The sequence below is a fragment of the Lagopus leucura genome, unplaced genomic scaffold (genome assembly GCF_019238085.1).
Source record: "Lagopus leucura isolate 7727_CA_CO unplaced genomic scaffold, USGS_WTPT01 Super-Scaffold_100001, whole genome shotgun sequence".
Lineage (NCBI taxonomy): Eukaryota > Metazoa > Chordata > Aves > Galliformes > Phasianidae > Lagopus > Lagopus leucura.
In genome coordinates, this window is record NW_024962262.1 from 74,565,078 (window position 1) to 74,591,463 (window position 26,386).

General features: G+C 36.0%; 1 protein-coding gene across 8 annotated transcripts in view; it reads left to right on the forward strand.

Moving 5' to 3' along the window:
* Positions 1-26,386, forward strand: part of SYNJ1 (synaptojanin 1) — a 60,518-nt gene that overhangs the window by 15,381 nt on the left and 18,751 nt on the right. For all 8 annotated transcript variants that reach the window (XM_042866720.1, XM_042866723.1, XM_042866721.1 and 5 more), the window contains 18 exons: positions 63-288; positions 1,549-1,632; positions 2,348-2,409; positions 2,993-3,089; positions 4,373-4,542; positions 7,091-7,172; positions 9,330-9,482; positions 12,611-12,776; positions 18,025-18,216; positions 18,384-18,468; positions 19,830-19,970; positions 20,552-20,744; positions 21,965-22,123; positions 22,938-23,094; positions 23,457-23,574; positions 23,665-23,880; positions 24,621-24,699; positions 25,845-26,007. In XM_042866720.1, coding sequence (XP_042722654.1) covers positions 63-288; positions 1,549-1,632; positions 2,348-2,409; positions 2,993-3,089; positions 4,373-4,542; positions 7,091-7,172; positions 9,330-9,482; positions 12,611-12,776; positions 18,025-18,216; positions 18,384-18,468; positions 19,830-19,970; positions 20,552-20,744; positions 21,965-22,123; positions 22,938-23,094; positions 23,457-23,574; positions 23,665-23,880; positions 24,621-24,699; positions 25,845-26,007 — 2,543 coding nt within the window. The remainder of the gene's footprint in view (positions 1-62; positions 289-1,548; positions 1,633-2,347; positions 2,410-2,992; positions 3,090-4,372; positions 4,543-7,090; positions 7,173-9,329; positions 9,483-12,610; positions 12,777-18,024; positions 18,217-18,383; positions 18,469-19,829; positions 19,971-20,551; positions 20,745-21,964; positions 22,124-22,937; positions 23,095-23,456; positions 23,575-23,664; positions 23,881-24,620; positions 24,700-25,844; positions 26,008-26,386) is intronic.

Sequence of the window (26,386 nt, forward strand, 5' to 3'; positions counted from 1 at the left end):
ATATATATATATATATATATATATATATATATATATATATATATATATTTTTTCCCTGATAGGAATCAGTCACTGCATTTACATTTGAAGCACTATGGAGTGAATTGTGATGACTGGTTGTTACGTCTCATGTGTGGAGGAGTGGAGATAAGGACGATTTATGCAGCTCACAAGCAGGCAAAGGCTTGTCTCATTTCACGACTAAGCTGTGAGCGAGCAGGGACCAGGTTTAACGTCCGGGGAACCAACGATGATGGTCATGTTGCTAACTTTGTTGAAACAGAGCAGGTATGTCAAACACGGTGCACATTCACTTGGTGAGCTCAGTGTAAGTTTCTGTGGTGATGTTTTTTTTTTTTCCTTCCCCAAATCCAACAGGTTATGAATCGAGTCTGTAACCAGTAGATATGAAAATAGTTCCTTTGCTGCTAAATGAGGGATCTAAGTAGGTTACATAATTCGCTGATCTTGGTTTTTAGTGTAGCTTAAGGTCAGGGCATGCGTGCGTCTGAGTTTCACTAGCTTAAGTAGGTGTTACCCATCAGCTGAACTGCTGCTGTAGGTGGCCATACTTTTAGCTTGAGCTGTAGGTGTGCTTCTTTTAGCCTGAGCTAATTGTAAACATCAGCAAAAGAGACTTTGGCAGATACATGTCGCCTGGTGCCTGGGGAAAGATAAAAGCATTCCTGTGGTTACTTAATATGGCTCAGAAAGGTAGTCTTTAAAGCCACTGTAATTCTGCTGCATTTGGTTGCATTTCCTTGCCCTTATTATTATACTGAAATGCAGGAAGCCGTTAAATCATTCTTTCAGCTTTTTTTGCCCACTTCCTATGATAACCTAGTTACCAAGATGTTGTTCCTGCAAAAGTATTCATGTGAGTAGGTATTTTTGATTGACTCACTGCAAATCCTAGGTGACTTCAGTAGGATTTTATCTAGCTGGAGCTCTGCCCATGCACATCTAGTTTTGGGAGTGTAGTTAGAATGCTGTTCCTGTGGTTTCTCAGCGCAAGCCTCCTTCAGATAATGTCACTAGATGTCTGTGGCATATCATCATCACACTGAGTTTCCTTTCCCTTATACTCAACAGACAATTGCATTTCATATTCTGGTGCACAAAATCTGTGCAGGTGTTCTGAGTAGGCTGCATTGTTATTTTCTGTGCACTGGTTTACATTTCAACTATTATGGGTCTTGTGATGTAGGAAACAAAAACTTTACAGGAAGCTATCAAGATTTCAAAATAGTTAGTTACTCTTAGTACAAAAGTCATTCAGGCCCAAGTAATAAAATCTTGCAGTATTTTCTCAACCTTTCTGAACTGTGTTTCCACAGGAAGCATAGAAGTGCCAGAACTACTTATGAATTGTTCAAATCTGAAAGAGGAATAAGTGTGAGGAAAACAAATGGTGTTTTGCATGGTGGAATAGGCAGTGTGTAAATATATTTTGTTTACTGCATGTCTAGCTAAGGCTAACAAATTTAAAACCTCCATACATTCCCTAATGCCTAGTAATATTATGTGTTGGATTTTTTTCCTCAACAGGTGATATATTTAGATGATTCTGTGTCGTCTTTCATCCAGATTCGAGGGTCTGTTCCATTGTTTTGGGAGCAGCCAGGCCTGCAGGTAAGCAGGAGATGGATCTAATTATAATTCCTCCCCACGTGTTCTTAAGCATCATGGAGTAACTTCTAGGCTCTTCTGCAGTTAGCTACCCAGATGAGGTTGCCTTTGGAAGCAAGTTGATGCTGTTATTCAACATAGCAAATCTGCTACTTTTGAGTCTCTGAATGCTGTCTTGCATAAGTTTGAATGTCCATTAATTTGAGATGTTTTGTATTTGAAGTTCTGAGATTTTCTGTTTTAATTTAAATAGCTGTTTCAAAATAGATTATCTAAGAGCATGCTCAGAGACTCATTCAGAGACTGAATTACTCTTCTGTAAGGTTTTTCAGGAAGTCATGAGTGCCAACAATATAGTTAAATCCCAGTTTTCTTGGAATAGGGATATCAGCAACTACTATTGGGATATAACTTTTATAGAGAGGTTTTTTTTAAAGTTCATACTTCACAATTACTTTAGGTTCTTTAAGCTGGGCATATAAGCGTGTTGCAATAGACCCTCTAAAACGTTGTTTTATTTTTTTTCTTTTTACAAAAGTGAAATGAAACTTCAGGAAAGCCAATAAACGAATGCTCATCATAGCAAACAATAAATCTGGGGGAGTTGGTTTAGATAGCGTAACGAATTTTTAGGCCATCTTTAGACATTCAGGATTAAGTGGTCTTGGAAGAACAAGTCAAATGTGTTACGACAAATGGTTTAACGTTTGTGTTACAGGTGGGATCCCATCGTGTCAGAATGTCGAGGGGTTTCGAGGCGAACGCACCAGCTTTTGACAGGTGATGTCTTGAGATTTTGTGAAGGTGTTACGAACCTCTGATAAGTGATATATCAATGTGCTGGGATGTATTATTTCAAGCAGGAGGCTTTGCCCATGCAAAAGTGTGATTCGCCAAAGCAGCAGAGTGTCTGGGAAATCTTTTCAAAAACTTTTGCAGGTTTTCTTGTGCCTTTGAGTGCTTTGTTGAAAAGTTTGAAGAAAATGTAAGACTGTGAAATGCTTCATTAAATTTAGAACAAAAATTATAGGCACACAGTGAGCAATCCGTATTTGTCAGCTGCTGTTGTAGAAGTCAAATCTATACTTTGTTTTTATTCTTAACACGACCATTTCACAACATTGTGATTTTAAGTACACACATTTTGTCAAACAACGTTTTTGATGCTATTTGAGTTAAAGAGCCGTCAATTGTTATATGCTGTTATTGGATTACACTGGCTTGTATGGCCATGACATAACATAAGACTTGCTGGAGATATTAGAATCTCCACTATGTTTGTGTCAGTGTTCCACACGGTCATGTTAATTTTCAGCATGAGCATTTTCAGAAAATGAGTGTGGAATTGTTCTTCTGTTAACAGGCATTTCCGAACTCTTAAAAATTTATATGGCAAACAAATTATTGTGAATTTACTTGGGGCAAAAGAAGGGGAGCACATGCTCAGCAAAGCTTTTCAGGTAAGAATTATCTTTCTCTCATGGTGCTTTTCCGTGGAATTGGAATGTGTGCTATGAAGCTTTTACATAGCCTTTGAAAAATGAAATAAATACTGGTATACCCAGCAACAGCTACTGCATGGAGTTAAAGAAGTATCTATCCTAAAAGTACCGCTTAAGATAAATAGTGTGAATTTTTGAAAGCTATTTACAATTATGGCTTGATTGTGTGCAGACTGATGACTTTGCTGAAAAATTATCACATAGACAATATTGAGAGATCTGCAGTTATTCTTACGTTTTGTGCTTGTTAGGCTTAATTGTAAAGGAAATCTTTTTTGCCCTGTAATGCTGGTAAATGATCCTTTGTGACTTTTCATAATATTGTATTCCTTTTTAAAATCTTCCCTTTTGAATTCTGGGGTATATTACTTAATATTTTTTAAAAATTACAAATTTTGCAATATAAATTTGAAATCTGCTTTGTGGTTAAATTGGAGCTTTCGTTCAGAAGGCGTTCGCTGTAGCTGGCCTCTGTTACAAATTCATGCTAGGTACTTAAAAACAACTGTCACATAGCAGTCCTCAGATTCTGCCAACATGAGCAGCCTTCTTTGAAGCCAGAGAACATTGCAGCAGCCATGTGTTGCTTTTCTTTTCCTTCTTCCCTTTCCCTTTGTATTACAGTAGTTGAATGTTTTAGGCCATTGGCTAGCATCTTTTCTGAATCCAGGCATCCTGGCAGGAGATGTTACTGTTCGCAGATGTGTATTGCTGTGTATTGATACAGCTCATGACTCTACCATTCCTCTATCACCAAAGGTTTTGTAAACAGTTTTATGATTTTTCAGGGAACTGAAGGGGAAATTTTACTCGAACTGTCCTCCGCAGCAATCTATGTTATTTGTCTGCTTTGTCTGTTATTTCTAAAATGGTGGGTATTGCAGATAAAGGGAAATGTTTTAACAGGAGAAGCTGTCGTGTGTGTGATTGGTGATCCCTAGTATAGTAAGCAAAAAACAAAACAAAACAACAAAACGCTATCTTGTTTGTAACAAGAGAAAAATAGAAACAAAGGTGAAATATTTGTCGGTTTTGAGTGGTTTGTTGCACAGTCGTGATAAAACAACATAGAGGGCACAGAATATCTAATAAAACTGCTTTTAAAATGTTTAAAATGTTTAAAATGCTTACTGCTTTTAAAATTCTTGTTTAGCCTCTTGTTTAATCTCGTTTTACTTATGTTACTCCGTGATCATGTATTAGCATATTTATGTTCTTTTCTTCTCTATTTACAAAACCAGAGCCACTTAAAAGCATCTGAACATTCAGCTGATATAAAAATGGTGAACTTTGACTATCATCAAATGGTTAAAGGTGGAAAGGCAGAAAAACTGCACAGTGTGCTTAAGCCTCAAGTCCAGAAATTCTTAGAATGTGGATTTTTTTATTTTGATGGAAAGGAAGTTAAAAGGTTTGCATTTTCTTTCTTTCTTTCTTTTTTATTTTCCTGTGTATTTACGCAAATTAAATTATGGTTCTGAGGTGCTTTCAACCTCGTAGCCAGAAGAGAAAAATATTTCTGGTTATGTTATTGTATTTCTATTGTACACAAGATTATAATGTTCAGCAACTAAGTATGAATCACTTATTAAAATTTTGTCTTGCTCTGAATATGCTCTGAAAGTCTTGATGGAAACAGCCTCTAAAGCACTGGTGGGATATGACTTAATTTCAGGTTCTTTGTTCTCTTGAACTCATCATTTTGTAAATGTGGTCAATTGTCCTTTTTCTTGAGTGTGCTCCTATAGGATTGAAGGATGAAAGCTTTTTCCCATTCCTTGTATAACTTATTCATATTTTCCTCAGCAATGGAGCACGCTGTTTTCAGTTTGTTGTGAACGTCAATTTTTCAGTGCCATCTTCCTTGAAATGTCTTTATTTGGATTCCTGCCAGTTGACATATTTGGTTCTCCACAAAATGAGTCACTCACAATAGCCATATGAGTTTTAAATATAATACGTTATAATACCTTCTTATTGTACGATCTTTACCCAAGATAAATGAGTTCCAAAGGATTTCAAATAAGGTTTTGCAGCTGGGGAGAATTATTATTTGGGAAGCATCATATTGAGATGTGAGAAATGCATCTTACTGAGGTGCAAAAAACATGTTGAAATGTCCTTATGGAAAAAAAAAAATGAACAGTCAGCTATTCAGTAGCCTTGTAGGCAAGATTCATTACTGAGTTTTGATCAGCAATCTGTGCTTTTTGCAGATCATATAAGAACGTATTGCTGATGTAGCAAATACAGCTAGTGGTGGAAGAGGAGGCAAAGGTAGTCTAGAGAAACATTTTCAGCAGCTGATATTTGCTTTAAGTCACGCATTTCTAATTTTATCATATTTTTAGCTCTAACTTCTGTTAAAGAAATAAATTCTTTCTAGCACTTGTGGAGGTATTGAGATATGCGATGGACAGTAAGCCAGTAGCATGATAGTAACTGCAGTTATAGTTATATCAGAATTCTGGGGCTCTATACCCCGTGGTAGCAGGGATGCATGTTGTATTTCATATATTCTTGTCCTTATTTCCCCTTTCTTCTTCCTAGAGCAAAGATCTCAGCAGGAAAAGGCAGGGCTAGGAATAGGCAATGTTCCTGCTCTTCTCCCCTTCACACCCTTCCTCCATTTAATTAACACCAGGGCGGAGCATTTCTGTGGGATTTTCCATGACAAGCATTGAGTGAAGGGATGTTGCCATGGCCTGGGTTCTGTCTGCTGATACAGTGGGGGAGGAGAGAGTTCCAGTGCTGCTCTGCATCCTGACTTCACTGCGGGACTGTGTCCTGCAGGGGCAGGTTTCAGTAGACCTGAAGAAGGTTAGATTTAGTAGAATGGTAGTTAGAGCACGTCCCCGCCTCAAAACACTATTTGTATTCTTACAAAAATTTTTAAAGCTTTTTTTTTTACTTTTGTTTTACATCCTAAAAATAGTGTAGCCCTATCACTTTGTGGGGCTATTCGATCTTGCCAGAGATCCAGATAGTATCATCACCTCTCAAAATGACTGACAGCAAAATAGGTTGTGACTTGTGATAGCTTTAAAATTACTTGAAGTTTATGGACCATCTCCATTGTAGAATGTGAGTTTTCCCTCTAATACTGATAGCAAGTTTCTATTTCAATAAAATATAGACATAGTAACGGAATAATCTCGACAAAGATTTTTCAGTATTTTCAACAATTTTCTGATTAGTTGTTCAAGCTGAGTAAATGTTATCAACCTTTACTGACTTAATTGGACAAAGGGGGTAGTGGGAATGACAAAAGATAGGAAAACCATAGATCACTGGGAGAACATCAGATGTTTATCCTTGTAGCCAGCCAAGAAGAATGTGAACATTGCCTAATATGACCCTTCTGAGAACTTTTTAGCAAAGATGAACAGGCTTCTTTCAAAGAAGGGGAGTGCTTTAGGGATCCTGAGGGCATCAGTCATCTGTTTATCTAAAGGGAAGCAGTTTAATTTTCATTCGTGTTTGGGGAGGAAAAATAAAGAGAGATTGAAATTGAATTTAAATTTATCACAAGTTGTTACTTCTATTAGGACAGTTCTTTTTATTTTTTTCTTTGTTTATCATTTTTGTAATTATTTCTCTCTGAAGTTCTTACAAAATGTGTTAGCTAGATTATTTAAACATGAAACTTACTGTTGCGTAACAGCTTAACCAAGAAAGCAAGGAGAACTGCAGAAAAACTTAAAGGCTCGTCTTATTTGCAGAAAACTAATTACTTTTGTGCAGTCAGTGCTGTTGCAAAATTACTGCTGTTATCGTAGCTAACCCTCTATTGCTGATGCATTTATAAATGCACTCAAGATGAGAGTAACAACGCAGTGACAATGCTGTGATGTACTATTCTGGTTCAGATCTTAATGTCCCTGTCTCTGCTGATGATGTGCATTAAATGAGTTATTTCAGTTGTTTTCTGTTTCTGTCTCTCGTTGTCCTCGGCACAGATCTCAAAGTGGTACTGTCAGAACAAACTGCTTGGACTGTCTGGATAGAACAAACAGCGTGCAGGCTTTCTTTGGCTTAGAGGTAGGAAAAATGATGTGCATTTCCAGATACAGAACTGTTCCTGATACTTCTGTAGGAAGTAGACTGTAAAAGTAGCTGTACCTTCCACATGATAGCTGAATAAAAATAAATGGTAAGGTGGCCTTTTGATTTATAGCATCGTACTCTCTTGTTTTGTGGGCAGCCAGCTCTTAGTTTGATGAAGCAGCAGTTGTGCAGTAATTGCAATTACACAACTGTCATGTAGCGTTATGAAAAACTCTTTGCTCTTTATTAAGTGTCAGTTTGTCTTTTAAGATCGAGGATTGCAACTACAGAATAGGTAGTGGTGGTGGAGTCCTTCACAAAACACTCACAGTTACTCTGTTAGAGTCACAGAATCCTTAGAGTTGGAAGGAACCTTTGAAGACCATCTAATCCAATGCAGTGAACAGGGACGTGCACAGCAGAATCAGGTGCCCAGGGCCTGATCCAGCCTCACTTTGAAAGTCTTCAGTGATGGAACATCAACCACATCTCTGGGCAACCTGTTCCAATGCCTTGTCACTGTGAAAGACTATCCAACCTAAATCTACACTCTTTGAGCTTGAAACCATTTTCTCTTCTAAGAGATGAAGCTCTTCATAAGAGATTACAGTTCCCAGCATCTGCTAGTCCTCTCATCTTGTTTCCACATCTCTGTGCTGTGAATTCTTTGTAGAAGAATGTTGTGGTTGTAGCTTTGGCTACGGCCAGATTGTGTAGTTCACCTCTACTGTGGGATTCAATTCTGTTACCGGGCTCTGCTTCAATAAGTTGGCTTGCTATTGAAACACTGTGAAACATTACCTATTGGATTTTAATGATATTACAGTAGGATTTGTAGTGTAATAGAAAGTATAGTGTAGTACTCACACAGAAGACATAGATTTACAGCTCTACATTTGCCTTTGTAATACCTTTTAAGGAGCTGAATTAATAGTATTTTTTTTTCAGGCTAAGTATGTTAAACTTTTCCTTGGTGAGAGCTAAACTGTGATTTCTGCTAAAATTCTAAAATTCATTCATAAGCAGGAGAAATCTAAGTCCTACCTACTGCTTTCTTAATTTTAAAAGACTACCACCCTAAATCTTTTATTTTTTTTTTTTTGTTAATGATATATATTCTCTTGATTTGTGAACCGTGGACAAACAGCTGACATAACAAAATAAAATACGCAATTCCCGGAATTTTTTTCCTCATTTATTTCTACTTTAATTCTCTCTACAAGTTCCTTTTCTGTCTGTTATTTGTTCCCGTCTAACCTTCAGAATACTGTCTGTACATAATTCTGCCTTCATCATTTTAGGCCCCTTCTCCTTGCCAGCGGACACTTCAAGGTGTTAAAAATGTTCTAAAACACTTGAAAGTAGCTTCTTCATTAGCTTTAATCATTAGTATTTATTTTCACTATTTTGGTAGCAACAAACTTAGTTGATTGGTTTTTTTTTTTCTAAGTAAACTTGATTCTGGGATTTTGGGAAAGGTACAGTAGTTCATTTCTATTTCCCTGGGCATAATGCTGTGTTTGAAATGTATTTTACATTTAAATGCATATATATATATTTCTTATATACCTATAATATAATTGCATTCAATGTAGAAGGCACAGTAAAAAAAAAAATAAAAAATTAATTGAAGTACACTGAGTGTAAGTGTGAAGATTGCAGTTTGTCAGATAAAAATTACACATGAAAACAGAATGAATGATAGCAGTCATTGCAGTTTCACTCATTGCAGAGCTCTGTTCATGTTGCATTCTGGTAATAGAGGTTGATGTGTTTGATAGTACACTTTATGTTGGGAAACATAAATAGCCCTATTTCTAAAAGATTTAAATGGAAAGACTTAAGAATCAAAGCCAGCCTACCTTGTGACATGGCAATTTTTAGGTGAAAATGTTTAAGATTGTTGACATTTTCCTGTATTTCTACCTGTTTTTAAAACAAAGTGAAATGCTGAAGCTAAAGCTCCAGATACAATACAATTTAATAAACGTGATATGGTATTTGTTCAGTATTATGTGTCTGGGTATAAAGCAAAGATTTTTTGGGGGGCGGTTGTATATATGCTCAAAAAATGTGATCTACTTTTTAATAAATATATTAGAAAAACATTAAAGGTCTTTCTCTTGCAAATGTTGCCTTCAACTGTTGCAGATGCTAACAAAACAACTGGAGGTGTTAGGATTAGCTGAGAAGCCTCAGCTGGTTACTCGCTTTCAGGAAGTTTTCCGATCCATGTGGTCTGTGAATGGAGATTCTGTCAGTAAAATTTATGCTGGGACTGGAGCCCTTGAAGGAAAAGCTAAGGTAAAGTGCATTGTATTTGAATCTTCATCAATTTCCAATGTTTGTTTATTTTTTTAGATTCTTTCATGGATTTAAGAAATATTTTTTTAAAAAGTGTGCTTTGGTTGTAATCTTAATAAGCCAGTGAATGGGGAAAAAGAAAAGCGTTTAATGAGAAAAGTTTGGTTATCTTGACAGCCAGATCTTGTGTCAGTACATCCTTTCTTAGCCATGCCCCTGCTTCCCAGTTGATACTACCCTCTAGGAGAGGATGAGGCTCAAAACTTTGATTTCTTTTGATCATAGCTCTAAAAAATGTATATTCAAATCAGCTCTAATCTCTTTGTTTCAATTTTCTGTCTGTACCTCTGCCTTCTACTGTTTTAGTTTCATTCAGTGCATCTCCTTGTTTTTCAAATGTATTTCACTGCTCATTGTCCATGCTTGTAGCATTTATTAACAGTACTGAAATTCAGCAGGTTATGGTAAGGTATTTTTCCTGTGCATGCTCATCTAGCTATTGCTTTTTAGTTCTGCAATTACTGGAAAAACAATAACAACCGCCAAAACCATCAATTTCTGTTCCTGCTTTCCTTTTTATGGAATATTGTCCTACTTGGCACTGTCATGCTCTGTTTCTCATCAGTTTGTTTTGTTTTGGTTGATGCGTGAATGGTTCAAATTTCCTAATGCTTTCTCTTATTTCTCTTCTTAACAATGTTGCTTTTTTGTTTCTGTAATTCTCTACACGTAATACTTGTCAAGACAAAGAAAAAATGAACCATGATTATTATTACCCTTAGTTCCTTCAAGAATCTCTTCTCATACAATTCCTTTTACTCAAGAATACACTGCTTCTCATTATGTGATCTCTGTTCAACTCATTTCCGTATATACTACGTATTCATAGTTGACTATTTTGTTTTCCACTGTTTCTTCATTTAAACCATATCAGGGTCTTTCTCTGCACAAATAGAAGGCATCACAAGTAAGCTACATTAAAAGAAAACAACTAAATGGGCTTGTTGCTGATTCTGCCCTTAATTGGTGCATCAAGGCCTTCTCATTTGGTAGTTGCTCATATTTTAGTATACAATGGAATTTTGTTACAAACCATTTAGTTTTACTTTATGTCAACTAGACCCTCGGGAAAGCTATAGTAAGTACTTTATGGGGTGTTTCCCCTTCTCCTGACTTTTTCATTCAACCTTATTTGTTTCTTCTCCTAAATTAGTACTTTTCCTGGTGATCATTAGACTACTTAAAATTTTTACTTCGTGACACGCATTTATTGTATTTGCACTTCAATTTTTAACATGTAAAACTCAGAGTATGTTTACTCTGTTGTTTTTATAATAATGCAGAATAGTCCATCGTTGTCACTGGGGTCCCAGTCCTGGTACAGCTGTCAGTGAGTACTAACTATACAGCTGTTAGGATTGTACTAACTATAGTATATTCAAAGGCAGCATCCCAGATAGAAATCCCTCAATTTGAAGAGGACCTCTAATACTTGCAAAGCCATCTGTTAGTTGCCATTCTTTCAGTGAAACTTGACCAGGTCACTGCTCAGTATTTCTGTAGACACTCTGCTAATATATTTTAAATTTTTGTTTTCAGCTTATTTTTCTCATTTCTCAAACGAAAAGTTTGTCAGTTTGATTCGTCAAAATCCAAGAGTACTTAGTAAAAACATGGAAATTTGGGATAGGAGAGAATGTATTTTGACCTTAAGCATGTTAATGTACTGAAAAACAGTCCTTTTTTAAAGAATGATAATACTTATTACATCTAACTCCTTACCTACTCTTTCTTTTGCTCTCTCTGGGTTCCTTTCAATTAATTGCCTGATATGTGAATGGTGAGTGTGTTTTTTGGATCATGTCTTAAGTCGTTCATTTTCTGACAGAAAACAAGCAGCATCCTATTAAAATGGTGGCTCCCCACTTCATCCACATCGTCTTACAAAATCATGCTGCTAATCTGCTACTACTTATCCTTGATAAAGGAGTAATTCCTTTTCTTGTTACGTAGCACAGTTCAATGAACTACCCAGTGGATTGATTTTGTAGTTTTCTTAAGCTTTTGTCTTTTTTTCTACGTGCATTTAAGAGACCTCCATGAACAATGCAAATTGTAAACTTGAAGCATTTTTAATAATACTATAATACCATGCAGCATCCCTGATGGATTCTGATCTATATTTCACATACATGCAATAGCATGTGTTTACACATGCTTTGCAGGTAAAATACATTTGTGTACATAAGATATGATAAGCCATGCAATCCAGAGAACATTTTTGTGCCTGTGAAGTCATTGTCAGTGATGTGCATGCAGTTTAACGCTGCTGGCTTTTGAGTCAAGTAGGATTCTGCATGACATGCTGTTTACATTATCCTCTATAAGTCTGACCACAGCTACCATTTGTAGTACCAGCACATCTTTTGGAGACTCTTCTTTCAGGTTGCTAGGCAGTGTTCTACTGGAGCACTATTCCATTGCACTGCTGGTGTGCAGTGTGTGCAATGACAGTGTCTTGGTACGTATGTAGCTATAGATTGGTGTGTATGTTCCTTCCGGGATACTGCATGAGACTTGCATGTTACTTTAAAACATTGAGAAGTCTTATTAATTTGAACCTATCCCTTCTGTAACGTGGATATTTCAGAATATGGATTCTGAATTAATATGCTCATATATGCATACATACATATTCACGTATTGTGACACCTGGACTTAAGTGCTCGTTCATTTTTCACAATTTGGGAAAAAGCCCAAAATCCTGTATCATGATCTAAACATGGCATTATATTGATTTAATTTTTGAAGACTAAGGGTTTAGGGGAAAAAAAAAAAAAATATATATATATATATATCCCTTCCAGTGGAATTTTACTTAATAAATTGTAATCATCTGGTTCTTAGATGTACCTTGAAGATGTTAGTATGTGGTTTAGCGTTTTGGGGAAAAAAAAAAAGGATATAGTACAGTAGTCTCAGAAGGCTCTTATTTAATGGCAAGGGATGGAAACTGTCTTAGATTTAAAAATTGTTAATGAGGTTAACAAAAATGTTACTGAATATTGCCAGTGTTTTTATGAGCAATGTCCAACATAAAATATTTTATACGTATTCCTCCCTAACAGGCTGGAAAGCTGAAGGATGGTGCTCGTTCTGTGACCAGAACGATTCAAAATAACTTTTTTGATAGCTCCAAGCAGGAGGCCATTGATGTTTTGTTATTGGGAAATACCCTAAATAGTGATTTAGCAGATAAAGCACGGGCTCTCTTAACCACCAGCAGTTTACGCGGTATGTGTCTTTCAGGATTTTAATCTGTCTGATAACTAACTAGTTGGTGTAAGAAAGCTGTATGGAGTCTGTTTTTTCAAAGCAGTATTGCAAAGTGTAATAGCTATTTTTATGTTCTGTTGGCTTATATTAAACGGTAAAAGTTACTTCTTCTTGACTAATATTGCCAAACTAACCTGCTGCAGTAATTTGTTTACTGTTCATATTTTGTTCATATCTGGTGGTTTAATAGGAAAATACCTGGGGAGTGTATTTCTCAAAACTTTACAGTAGTGCATGTGAGATAGGGTTTGTTCACACCTTCAGACCCGTTTATAGTAAGCGTTAGCTATGACAATTACATGCTGAATTTTGGGGAAAAGTAAATCCTGGTTTGTTTTCAAAATGTTTAAAATATAATGGTTTTAAAAAATGTTTAAAAATGGTTGGTTGCTGAATGTCTTTCTTTAGTTGATCTGTCATGTCAGTGAAGAACTTCTCACTGTGGTGCTATACTAGATGCAAAACATTTCTTTTTTTTTTTTTTTTTTGCTAACTTAAGAGTGCTTAATGATTGTATTTATCATTTCGGTTTATCATTTTGCTCCTCTACTGAGGATCAAAGAGGATTTTCCGAAGAGAAGAAAATTTAAAATAATAGGAGCTATTAGAAAATTCCTGGTGAATGAGAATGAGTTTCCATCACAAAAAATAAATCTTTTTTGTGTGTAAAGAGACCTTTCCCATGAACATGTGCACCACCAAAATATGTCAGGCAATGGGTGACATTCTGCACTAAAATCAGAGAGAGATTTCAATGAGAAGCTCTGCTTAGGCACAGTCATGTGGGGTTTGGAGGGTATGGTTGCCTGAATCTAGCTCACCTGATGAGAACGGGGCAATAGATCAGAGAACCCTGCATTTCCAAACAGAGCCATAGGCTGTGCAATCCCCAGGAGTGCAGTCGTGTCCCACTAGTAGCAAATGATACAAGAAAACTCTTGCCCTGTTGTACTACACATCTTGTGTTCATCTAAGTTACTATGTATAACCCGAAAGTCTTTTCCTCTCATTTTTTTTTTTTTTTTTTTACGGTGAGATTTCATTTTGTAACTTTTCCTGCATCAGAAACTTGTCTCAAAGCGAATCGAAAGACCTTCTTGTTCCTTCTCACTTTCTCTGTGAATGCAAGCTGGCCTTTTGATATTTGCAGCTCCTGCCAGTGGTAGAAGATGAGTCAGTCTTCACAGAGCATAAGTTCATTGCATTTTCTAGTAGGTGAGGTATAAGTAGGGCAAGAATGGAGACTTTGTCAATACTGTTGTGTAACTTTTTAGATTTTGCCGCATAAAAGATGTGCTTTAATTGATGTGAACAGTTATGTATAATAAATTGTATATGATAGCATGTTCTCTCTGAATTTTTTTTTAAGCAATTGCCTGTTTGACTAATTCTTTTCTTGTTTCCTTCTTACTGCATCCGTAGTTTCAGAGCAATCATTACAATCAGGTATAGTATAGAAACTAAGCTGTAAATATCCAAGTAGCTGTTCTTCTCTGGCTTTTTTCTATGCCTGTTTGCATAATAGTTGGTCTTGGGCTCACATTTTCTCTGTACTATTTGGACCTGATGTTCCTATGCCACAAAATTCTGTAATATAAGGAAGTCTCTTTAATACAAGAGAAGTGAAAATACAAGAAGTGGAAAAGGTTACCGTTGTGCTCGGGTTTGGATTATAAAAGCATACAGCCAGTTCTTGGTTGTTTTATTTTGTTTTATTTTTGCAAATGCTTTATTCTAGCTGTAGAGGAACTTGCATTTTTATCTGATTTGAGAGCTTCAGTATTCTTGTTTTGTCAAACTGGTTGGTTTTGGGGGGCATATAAAGTAAAATTCTTCAGTACAATTTGTAATTTTGTTGCTTTGCCTTTAGAAGGCTCTACCTACTTCAGTCCTTGCAGGAGACTGACTGTGTTAATCTCCCAGTGATGAGATTAACACAGAGTACAAGAATGATCTGAAATAATGTGCTGACACATGCTTTTGTGGAGCAAAAGTATAAGCAAAACTACTGAGATACAGTTACCCATGCATGCAACAGGAAAGTATTAGAGCATCTGTTTAGGTAGAACTCTCTGTGAAGAGAAAACTCAAAGAGGGACCATCATAGTTAGCATCATATCTCAAGATTAGGAGTTAATATCTTGACCATTGTTTTTTGGGCTTAAAATGAGCTATCAGCTAGTGGAAATTCTCCTTTCTGTTGTAACTCTGTCTGGTTACTCTATCTGGAGCTGCTCCATCTGAAGAGATGATTTGTATGCGCTATGTATTTTTAAAGGAGGACTGTGAGTACTTCTCAGCTTCATCACCTCCTTGCTCCTAGAAACTATTAGTTAAAAAGCAAAATTCCTATTGTATATTCAGATTTTACTATATGCTAAGAAAACTTAACACAATGACCCAGAAACTGCTGTTTTGAGTTCATTTTGTTACTTTTTGGAAGTAATTTTGGTGAAGCCAGATTTAGGTGCTTAGTTTCTAGGTGAGGGGAAAAAGTAGATACTCAATACCTGGGAAAATAAAGGGAAAAGAAGAGGGAGTGAAAACAGGAGGCTACTAAACTGGGAAAATTATTTGAACAATTATTTAGGAATTGTGGGGTTCTGCACAGTCTCCGTGGAACTTGGATACTCAGGTAGTAGCCATGTGCCCCATGTACTGCAGAACGAATGGGGAGGATCCTTGCAAGAAGCACTTAAGAAGTTGTTGTTGACTTAGTTTTTGTTGAGATACATCGGAAGCTCCTTATAAATGGCAGAGACTCAGTAGGACTTGTAAATGTAGATTTTTTTTTTAAAACTTACTGATATAATATTTTACTTTGGACTTCACCTGGATGCAGATTGCATATGGTGAAAAATGCCTGCCGTAATTTGGACATTGCAGCAGAAGAGTTCGGTTGCATTTTGAATTCATGTTTCTTTTGTGGAATTGGTTTCCAAATGCGTACCTGCTTAGTATGAACAGCAGTTACAACATTCTTGTTACATTGTAACATACAATGTAATTTATTGGGTTATTGGTGTTGTAGAGTGGGACAACTGTTTCGTTAAAAGGGTAATCAGCTAGAAATGTGAAGGAAAATAAATGTATGCAGGATGCTCAGGAGCTCTGAAATACCATTGGCTTACTCACTGTTTTGGAAAAAGGGGTGAAAATATCTTGGTTTTCCTTCATTATTCTCATTTTGAATGAAGAGTCATTCTCCAGTTTAGAAGTTTTTCTAGTGTAACAGTATCAATTTCATATCTGCAATAAGCATGTTATCAGGTGCCTGATGAAGTTGCATTCTGTTCCACTCTGCTTTTTCACATTAGGGACTCATTACAGCACCAGGAGTTAAGTAGGCAGTAATCTGATCTTGTGCGATAGGAAATGTGAATTATGTGGAGCAACTGTTTAAACTCAAAGTTAGTGCCAAAGAAAAAGGGGCTGAAGTGAAGAAGTCCAAGCTCAGTTTTTAAACTTGCTGGGAACACTACAAAGACTAATTTGTGCCTGTCTTCAGAGCCTCTCTGTGGTACTATTTTGTATTCCTTGGGTTCAGCTCACTTGTAGGGTGATTTGGGTACTTGCCTGCATTCTGGCTGCATCATTTCTTGGATTGGTTTCATTTCAGTGGTCAAGTGCTGGGATAATTTCTCTCTTTGACTCTCATTGGTGTTGCAGCATTTGGTGGACTTCTTAACTTGACTGTTGCTTAGCATGTAGGTACTTCTGGTGGTAACCTTATGAAGGTGTGAGGTATTCTGCTGACTCCTTACAGTTTTGTTGACTTCATTTGCCTGGACTATGATAAGGAAATTAAATCGCAAACATGATCTCCTTGCGTTACTCTCAGCGATACCAGTCAGTTTGCTGGCTCTTGTGTGTGGTTACCCCACGTACAGACATATGATTCATTCAACAGTGTATTTATTCACAAATGTAACACAAAAATTTGACACTGCTCACTAGAAATCCTGTTTGGGGATTTGAGTGACAATAGTGTGCCTGGTAATTGACCATTTTGCCAGACACCACACAGTAGAGGAAAGAATTCTATCCAATGAAGTTTGCATGATTCTCATAAACTGATGACCGTGATGGTCTTACAAGCAGATAAATTAATTTTGCTTGAGTGCAGTGCAAGCAATAGTGTTCACATCTAAAGCAATTTCTTTCCTACTTTGACTAGAGAAAAAACAATAGCATAATTAAGAGAGAGGTCTGTATATTTCAGGAAATATGTTTATAAAATATATATAGTTGTTATGCAGATCTGCGAAGGGAATTTTGGAATCCCTATAACTTCAGTGTCTAAGCATTAAATATATACATTTCTCACAATGCCCTTTATAAGTAGGTCACTACTCTTTTTCCCATGTGTCACATAGTAAAAAGGCACAGAAAGACTGAGATAGAAGAGAAGTTAGTTTTAAATCCTAGCCTACTTCCCTCATTAAAACAGAATTTCAGGGATTCAACTTACCTACACAGCAATTTGGGTTTGTGGTTTAAAAAGAACATATTTTGATAAGATAATTTACCTTATCTGTTTTAGTGAATGGATCTACTTCAATCATTTTTTCATTTCAAGAAATTGTTTGTAAATTGTTGTGTTGATTAATGAGATTCTAATTTCATAAATGCAATCTGTGTAAATGAGATAGATATCTGTGCTGGCATGTATTGAAAATAAATTTCCATAGGGATTATAGATAGGCTAGAGAATGATGGATGTGATATATGATGATATATTAATATATATATTACTATATAGAGAAATGTAAATATATAGTTATGTATAGTAATACATATATACACTATATTTGTTATACCTATATAACATATGACTAAATTTTATGCTAATATACATACTATATAGAATGCATATAGTAATGTGTATTACTATATATGTAGCATGTATGAGTATATATATGTTACATAATATATAATTTTGAACAAATTATTACCATCTTTTATTCAGTCGGTATCCTACCTAGGCAAATAAAATGTCTACAAATGTACTTCACCTGGTGAAATGCTGCATCTATTTTGCTTTGTCACTTTTTAACTTTCTGTATGTCTATGCATGGTTTTATTGCTTTTTTTTTTTTAAGGAAAAGATCTCATTGCCCAGTATTTTTGGGGAAAAAAAAAAAAAAGGGAAAAAAAAAAAAAGAAATCCTATATAAGAATAACGTATGTTTACATGTTTTTGCAGCATCTGTAAAAGTGCTGAAGAGTATGTGTGAAAACTTTTATAAGTATGCAAAACCGAAGAAAGTTCGAGTCTGCGTTGGGACGTGGAATGTCAATGGGGGGAAGCAGTTCCGAAGTATTGCCTTTAAAAATCAGACCCTCACTGACTGGCTTCTGGATGCACCAAACATAGCTGGTATTCATGAATTCCAAGGTAAGATTTGTAGTCTGGCCTCTTTTTTCTCTCTCTCTTTTTTTTTTTTTTTTTTAATTGAAAGCTCTCTTTCTTAATGAGACCGTGAACATTAGAATAAAAATATGAGGTCTTGGTTCCAGAGTTAATCGTAACCAACAAGTGGCTTTTTCAATATTTAAATGCAGATCGAAGAAGCAAACCTGTAGACATATTTGCCATTGGATTTGAAGAAATGGTGGAGTTAAATGCAGGAAACATTGTGAATGCAAGGTAGGTGATAAAATCTATGCGAAATTAATTCCACTGACAGCTAGACTTAAGTATAATGCAATTCTTTCTCCTTAATTTTACAGATTGCGATTATTTTATGTTAATTTTGTATTCCTGTTCTCTCTGCCTGTGTCTGCGCTGAGACTGCAGAGTCATCTCAGCTTTTGTTAGTGAAGCTGTGAACACTTGAGATTACTCAAAATAATCTCAAGGATCCAAACAGTCAGTACTTGGTCATATTTTGGATTGTGCTGAAAAAGTTCAGTAGCCTCTGAGTTTTGGGGGGGGGGTTTTGTTAAACACATTGAGAATTTCTCTCTGATGCTGGTGGATGCTGCAGTCTATGTGCCATCCTAGGTGCTGGGAGCAGTGGGTTCTGTGAAATCCCTTTCAAAAGCATGAGTTGTTGGTATGCCTTTGTATACTGTCTGGCATCAAATTTTGGTCTATGTAAAACAAGTGCATTCTCTTATACTGTCAGTCTTTGCTGTTGTCAAAAGCTGAAGTAACTTCTGAGCATAACTTGATCTATTTGTAGTTTGTTTTTAGCTCTGTTGTTCCATATGTTGCGTGTATACTCAGTATACAGTATATAATCAGTGTATAATCAGTAACTGTGGGATTTGGGTTGTGTTGTTTTTTGCTCCTGGTGAAGTGGGATATGAAAATATACTTTTGTCAGTTCTGGATGATACGAGTGATGAAATCTTCATGTGTAATCTTAGGATTATATTCTAGGTCTATTTCTTTGTCCATTGTTTTGTTTGTCTGTTTTGCATGTTTTTCTGTTTTTTGTGAAGCTTAAATTCATCAGGGGAAAAAAAAAATCTAAAGCCTATTGCACTGTGTGCCTTTGCAAAAGCTTTTGTCCTGAGGACAAAGTGGCATTTTGTTTCATCCACTAATTTGCACTGTCTAGTTAGCAGTGCTTCTAGATCTGTCATTTTTTTCATGTATATCCTATGCTAGCTCTGAGAACCATAGTCATTATGTCTTCGAGGAAGTTTCTTCTTGATCTAAGACCACAGACATGTGTTTTCCATATTTAACTGAACTCTAGGCTAGGAGGTAATTCCCAAGAAAAAATTTTACTCCTGTACTCTAGCCTCAGAGATATGGGAAAGAGTCCTGTTTTCTAAATAGTCCATGTTATTCTGAAAAGTGAGGCAACGTTTTATGAGTTTCACTACAGTCTTCTAGGCTGCGACTCTGCTAGAAGGCAAATTCACTGCTTTGCTTTGACCTGATTTCCCAGGGTCTGGTTAAAATTACTGTATGAAGGTGATTGAATGAGATCAACACTCTCAATACCTGCTTAATTTCTTTTCTTTTAAAACTGGCACTTTTTATCTCTCTGCTAGCACAACCAATCAGAAGCTCTGGGCTGCAGAACTGCAGAAGACCATATCAAGAGATTACAAGTATGTGCTGCTGGCTTCCGAGCAGTTAGTTGGCGTCTGCCTCTTTGTGTTCATCAGGCCCCAGCACGCTCCCTTTATCAGGTCAGTGAATGCACAGCTGTGCCCAGGGCTGGGTCACCTGCAGTTTGTTGGGTATTGCACACTGATGTACAAGTATACTGAGAAATGTGTTGGGCTCCATGAGAGAGAACTAGCTGCTTAGCTTCTTTTATTGTAGCTTTAAATTTCTTATCAGTTGACTAGAAGGCTTGAAAAGTGGAGGTGTAACGGTCCTGCTTGTTGACTTTTACTTAAAACAGTTCTGTGGCTTACTGCTGAAATAACAATGTGAAAATGTCATTTTTTCCCAAGATAAGGTCCTATTGTTATCCTTTAGTTCCTTTACAAAGTATCTTTGAGGGATACAGTCCTCCTCAAACAAATGTAGAGCTGTTCATCCAGAGGGCAGCGGGCATGGAACAGGCTGCCCAGGGCTGTGGGCACAGCCCCCAGTGCAGGAATTCAAGGAGATCTGGACGGTGCTCTCAGACATAGGATTTCAATTTCAAATGGTGCTGTGTGGAGTTCAGAGTTGGACTCAGCCATCCTTGTAGGGCTCTTCCAGCTTTGGATTTTCTATGATTTTATGATTTGAAGGTTTAATGTTTGTTTAACTCTTTCAGAGATGTTGCTGTGGATACTGTAAAGACTGGCATGGGAGGAGCCACTGGTAATAAAGGTGCAGTAGCAATTCGGATGCTGTTTCATACATCCAGTCTTTGCTTTGTCTGCAGCCACTTTGCTGCAGGGCAATCACAAGTTAAAGAAAGAAATGAAGACTTCATAGAAATAGCTCGCAAGCTCAGTTTTCCAATGGTAAGCAATAGTGTTCAAATTCCTTAACAACTGAGAAATTAAGCCCCTTGGAGATGCACCAGCAGTATCATCCAAAAGTTTGTTTTTCTCACCTTCCCAAATGCCTTTGAGAAATATCCAACTTTCCTTGGATTATAGAGGTCTCAGAGATAAAAATAAATTCCCACCATTTTTGTTGAAATGGAAGATTAGAGAAAAATAGAGCTTCCCACAGTAATGACAAATGGAAAAGATAGAGGTCTGAAGGTTTAGCATTGGGAAGAGACCCTAGAGATTCCTGAGATGTAGAATTTTTGTAGGTACTAAAGTTAATCAATTATGAGGGGGGGAAAAAAAACAACTATGGGAACAGCTCTGTTTTCAGTGCACAAGAATGATATATTTTTTTTTTGCTAGCTCATCTTAGCTTCTTTTCAACTTTTGTCAAATCAGATCATGCAGTTCTGTAGTTTATTCTCATAAAAAGTTATCAAATACCAAATAAACAGTAATTTCAGAACTTGCTTGAGACAAAAATGTCTTAAGTTGCCATTGTTAGCTTCTGTGGCGCTGTGCAGACAACTGACATCTGATTTTATTGGGCTTCTTTTTTTTCTAAATTTTTCACCCTTGTTCTACTTTAGTTTTTCTTGAATGTATTGTATTTTTAGAGTTTCCAGAAACAGTTTTGTAAATACTATTGTTTTAATTTACTGCATTTGCTTTGATTTACTTAAGGGCAATGAAAAAATCAAAACAAAGTAATAATTTTCACTCAAGGCCTAGGCCTTCTTAGTACTGAAAGAGCTCTTCTGTCTGTTCCTAGCCTCAAAAAAATTGTATGTAACTGAAAAATTTGCAATTAAATCCGAATAATAAACCCTTCAGCTTGCAGTTTGTGCCAGGATATTCTGCCAGAAGATCTCAGGATAGTATTTGTGACACAGACAGCAGATGAAGAATTCATGGGATCCAGTTCAGATGATTCATGTTTCTTTAGAAATGCCAGCTGCATAGAAAGTGTTTATCTCCTTTCATATCACGCATGTGTGAATAACATACCTGTGGCTGTTGGTTCTAACTGTATGGATGCTAAACACTGACACTTGTCCTAATCAGATAGAAATAATAAATAGTTTGATTAAAAAAAGACTAACGCTTCCTAAACAACTGCACCTGAAACTAGTAAATTTCTGTCACTTGATTATTTTTTAACTTCAGTGTGTGCTTCTCTCTTATAGGGAAGGATGCTTTTTTCCCATGACTACATCTTTTGGTGTGGTGACTTCAATTATCGAATAGATATTCCTAATGAGGAGGTTAAGGAACTAATACGACAACAAAACTGGGATTCCCTTATAGCAGGAGACCAGCTTATCAATCAGAAAAATTCTGGACAGGTATCTTAAATACATCATCACATTCAAGAATAGTGGAGAAGCACTCTGTTGTTTGATACAGACTTAGCTATAGGATCCATATTAGGTTTATAGTCAAGTCAAATGGTGGTGCAAGAATAGACTGTAGGTTGGACCTGATTCCGTTAACTAAAGGGTCTTAGCTTATGTTTAATCTGAACGCGGCAGGAGCGCACAAATCTTCTGGCCTTCTAGTGTCTTAGGTTGGCCAGCTTTATCTGTTAATGCTGGGCAGGTGATTGAAGGAAATGGTGATAGCATTTCTTTAATCTTTCATATCGTGTCAGATGTATTGATTTTAAAGTCTGTTGGGGTTTTTTTGTTTGTTTTTTTCTTTAACTCATTAATTTACACATGAGGCACTTGCCTTTCTGAATGTGCTATGTACGTTCAGAAAGGTAAATAAAATATAATCACAGTTCCCAACTTTGCTGACAAATTAGCAACTACTCAACAAATTAAAGTGCTGTGGACAGCATCCTGATGGCCTGAAGTTCTGCATGATATTGCTGGAACAGTATGTTGCTGAGGAGTCTGGGTTTCAAGACATAATTGTTGACATACTTCTGTTTAATGATGATCTGTCTGGGTTGCTGTTTAGTCATAGTGGCAGATGTAGAATGTTCTCAGTAAATAAAATTTGGAAAAAGATTTGTATTATCAAGTGCCTTTTTTTTTTTTTGGAGATGTCTATAAAGGTTTTCACTGTTAAAAAAGAGAGTTCTGATTAGTTTCAAGCTGTTTCCCATCTGTTTCTGTCTTCTGGCATGACAATTGTTGTTTTTTTTTTCTATAGATTTTTAGGGGATTTTTGGAGGGGAAAATAAACTTTGCTCCTACGTACAAGTATGATCTGTTTTCTGATGACTATGACACCAGTGAAAAGTGTCGCACGCCAGCGTGGACAGATCGTATTCTTTGGAGAAGAAGAAAATGGCCCTTTGACCGATCAGGTTTGAGCTCTTCCTTAAATTTTTTTAAATATTCTTTTAACCGGTGTACCGAATCTATTGAGTGACATTCATAGTGCCAGCAGTTCTGAGCTTGTCTCCCTGGCTTTGTACCAGGCAGAAAGCTTCTAACAGAATTTTTTATACACAAGAGTGACACTGAACAGGTGGATCATGAGACAGACAAGAGTTACTGACATTTTACTTGTTCAAAAGGAACTTTTTCTTTCTGTAAAATGCTTGGTCTAATTTCTTTTTTTTTTTTTTTTTTCTTTTTTTTTTTTTTTTTACTACTTGGAATTTTTTATCACGTTCCTGCAATCACTGTATCTTTCCCCTTCTGTTTTCATTAATATTGAATGTAGCTGAAGACCTGGATCTTCTGAATGCCAGCTTTCATGATAACAGTAAAGTCCCTTATACGTGGAATCCTGGTACTTTGTTGCACTATGGAAGAGCAGAGTTGAAGACATCTGATCATAGGTTTCAGTTTTTTTAATACATTACTTCCTAATCATTGACAATTTAAGGCATCTTAATTCTGTTTACAACCTTTTTTTTTTTTTCCCCAAGGCCTGTAGTGGCATTGATTGACATTGACATATTTGAAATTGAAGCAGAAGAGAGACAGAAAGTTTATAAAGAGGTGATTGCAACACAGGGCCCACCTGACGGTACAGTAATGGTCTCCATCAAAAGTTCTTCAGCAGAAGAAAGCTACTTTGATGATAACCTGATTGATGACCTTCTTCAAAAATTTGCAAGCTATGGAGAAGTTATACTTATAAGGTTAAAAAGGCCTTTTATTCTTTATTCCTTTGCATTTTTCCTTTTTATTTCCCGAATTAAGTGTCTTAGTAGGCATTTCAGTTCTGATTTGCTTCATTTTTAATGTTCAGTTTTCAACTCTGATTTTAATAGAAGCTAAAGATTAGTTTTACATAACTATATGCATTTCAGTTTTCAGACTGTTTCTCATCTTTATTTTTGAGCTATAGTATCATACTTTGGAAATTAGACTTAAAATTTAATATACGTATGATTTTGAACAAATTAGGTCAGTAGTTTTTAAGGAACTGAACAAAAGAGGATCCCTGTGATTGCTGTTTTCACTTAGTTGTTAATGGAACCCATTGACTTTTTCTAGAACCCTAAGAAGTACCTAGTGCACAGTTTGATCTAATGTGGAATGCTTGATACAAATTCTTAACTTCTAGCTGCACAGTTAATTTTGAATGTAAATTGTATAGCTGTAGTCGCATAATCTTAAAATGACAGTGGTTTCTGTGTAATACTTATCAATTTTTTCAGCCTTTTTTCCCCCAAAGGGTCTGTTTGCTAAAGCTTATTAGCCTGTATGCATATATATATACATATATATACATATATATATATATGTATATACACACACGCACACATATATACATGATCAGTGACAAACCTTTAAGCTAAGAGGCTTCGAATGATCGTAGGTAGGATGAAAGATTGTTGCCTATCATTTCCCAAGTATTTATCAATGGACTTTGCAGATTCGTGGCAGACAAGATGTGGGTAACGTTTTTGGAAGGAAGCTCTGCTTTGAATGTTATGAATTTGAATGGTACTGAGGTAATGTAAAAATTACTAAACTTTCTTATACCAAGAGAAGTATTTTTAAGTGCTGCTTTGTTTTTGGTTTGATTTTTACAAGATTTTCATGTTCCGCACTAGGCTGTTGCATCTAGTCTTTTTTCTGCTTTTGATAGCCTCATAGCATTTATACAGTCTTCCAAAAACCAACATAAGGAAGTCATAAGATTTATTTAGTTTTGGGATAAGGGCTATTAGGAAAATTAAGATCTTATGTTTAGGGATATCTTCATCAAAAAAGGATTTAGAAAAAACAAAAAATTATTTTGTGATTTATATAGCACAGCTTTTACCTCGAATTTTTGGCAGGAACTAGTTCATCGTTGTAATAGCCTGCTATCTGTAAGAAGAGAGCGTTCCTGTATTGAAGCGTTGACATATCTAAGTGATTGCAGCTCTTTCTTTGACTTTTCTAGGGCCAGTATTTTATTTTTGTAAAAAATAAATAAGGTTTCACACTCAAATTTTTACTCAACTACACTTCTGTTAAAACTTAGGTTCTGTATGGTGATGTTTGCAGGTGGATCTTCGTATCCACTGAGATTTTCACCAACAATCCATGTACTGTAGGGTCTCGTCATGTATCATTTTGAGGAACGATGGCTGTTTATCAGTCTAATAATGACTTTGTTAATATAGTTTAATAGGAAATCTGTTTTCCTTTACAAAAAGTAATCTTTCTGTCAGAACAAAGAAACCAGAAGCTTTCCTGTTAACTGAAAAGAAAGAAAGAAATCTTGATAGACAAGTTCTCTGGTTTACTTTGGAAAAACATTACATATAGTTGCAATTAGTGATAGAATCATAGAATAATTAGAGTTGGAAGGGGCTGCTGAAGGTCATCTAGCCCAGCTCCCATGCAATGAACAGGGACATGCGCAGTTACATCAGGTTGCTCAGGACCTTATGGTTTAAACTATGTAAATGCACTTAATTAGAAAAATGAAGTGAAAATTATAATTATTTTTCTGTGAAATGTCACTGTTGTTGTTTGGTCCCATAAATTCTGATAAATTGTGATTTTTTTCATAATTTTATTATTTTTTTTTTAATGCAGAATGCTGAATTTTAATATCCCTATTTTTAACAATTTTTGTTTTATGTGTACCTTTATGACAATTCAGATACTGGGAAGGATTATAAACATAAGTTTAAAGAATCCGGACTGGATCAGAAGTTTGGAGGATGAAATGAATCTAGAGAAGATTAATGTTGGGCTGCCTTCATCAACAAGCTCCACCTTGCTTTGTGAAGACGCTGAGGTTACTGCAGACTATGATATGGAAGGTCTGTTGGAATAAAATACTATTTTTGAAATGCTTATAGTTCTAACTAATCTAGTTAATTTAATACCACTGTAATTTAACAAGCATATACCTAGCAGAAACAGGTAATTAAAAAGCTTTTATTTCTAATAGTATCTTGCCAGTTTATTGAGCCATTTCTGATGGCAGTTTGCACTGTATGCACTGTACACATAAGTTTTACTAATTTACTCACTCTTTTTTTTATTCTTTTCACTTGGTCCTGTAGTGTCACAAGGATCACTTCATTCAGGCAGCTTTTATGTTTTTATGGAGACGATCTATAAGTAGGATATCAAAATTCAGGTTACAGAGCAATTTTTTTGGGGCCATATAACAGATAGGACTAATGAGGTCCCATG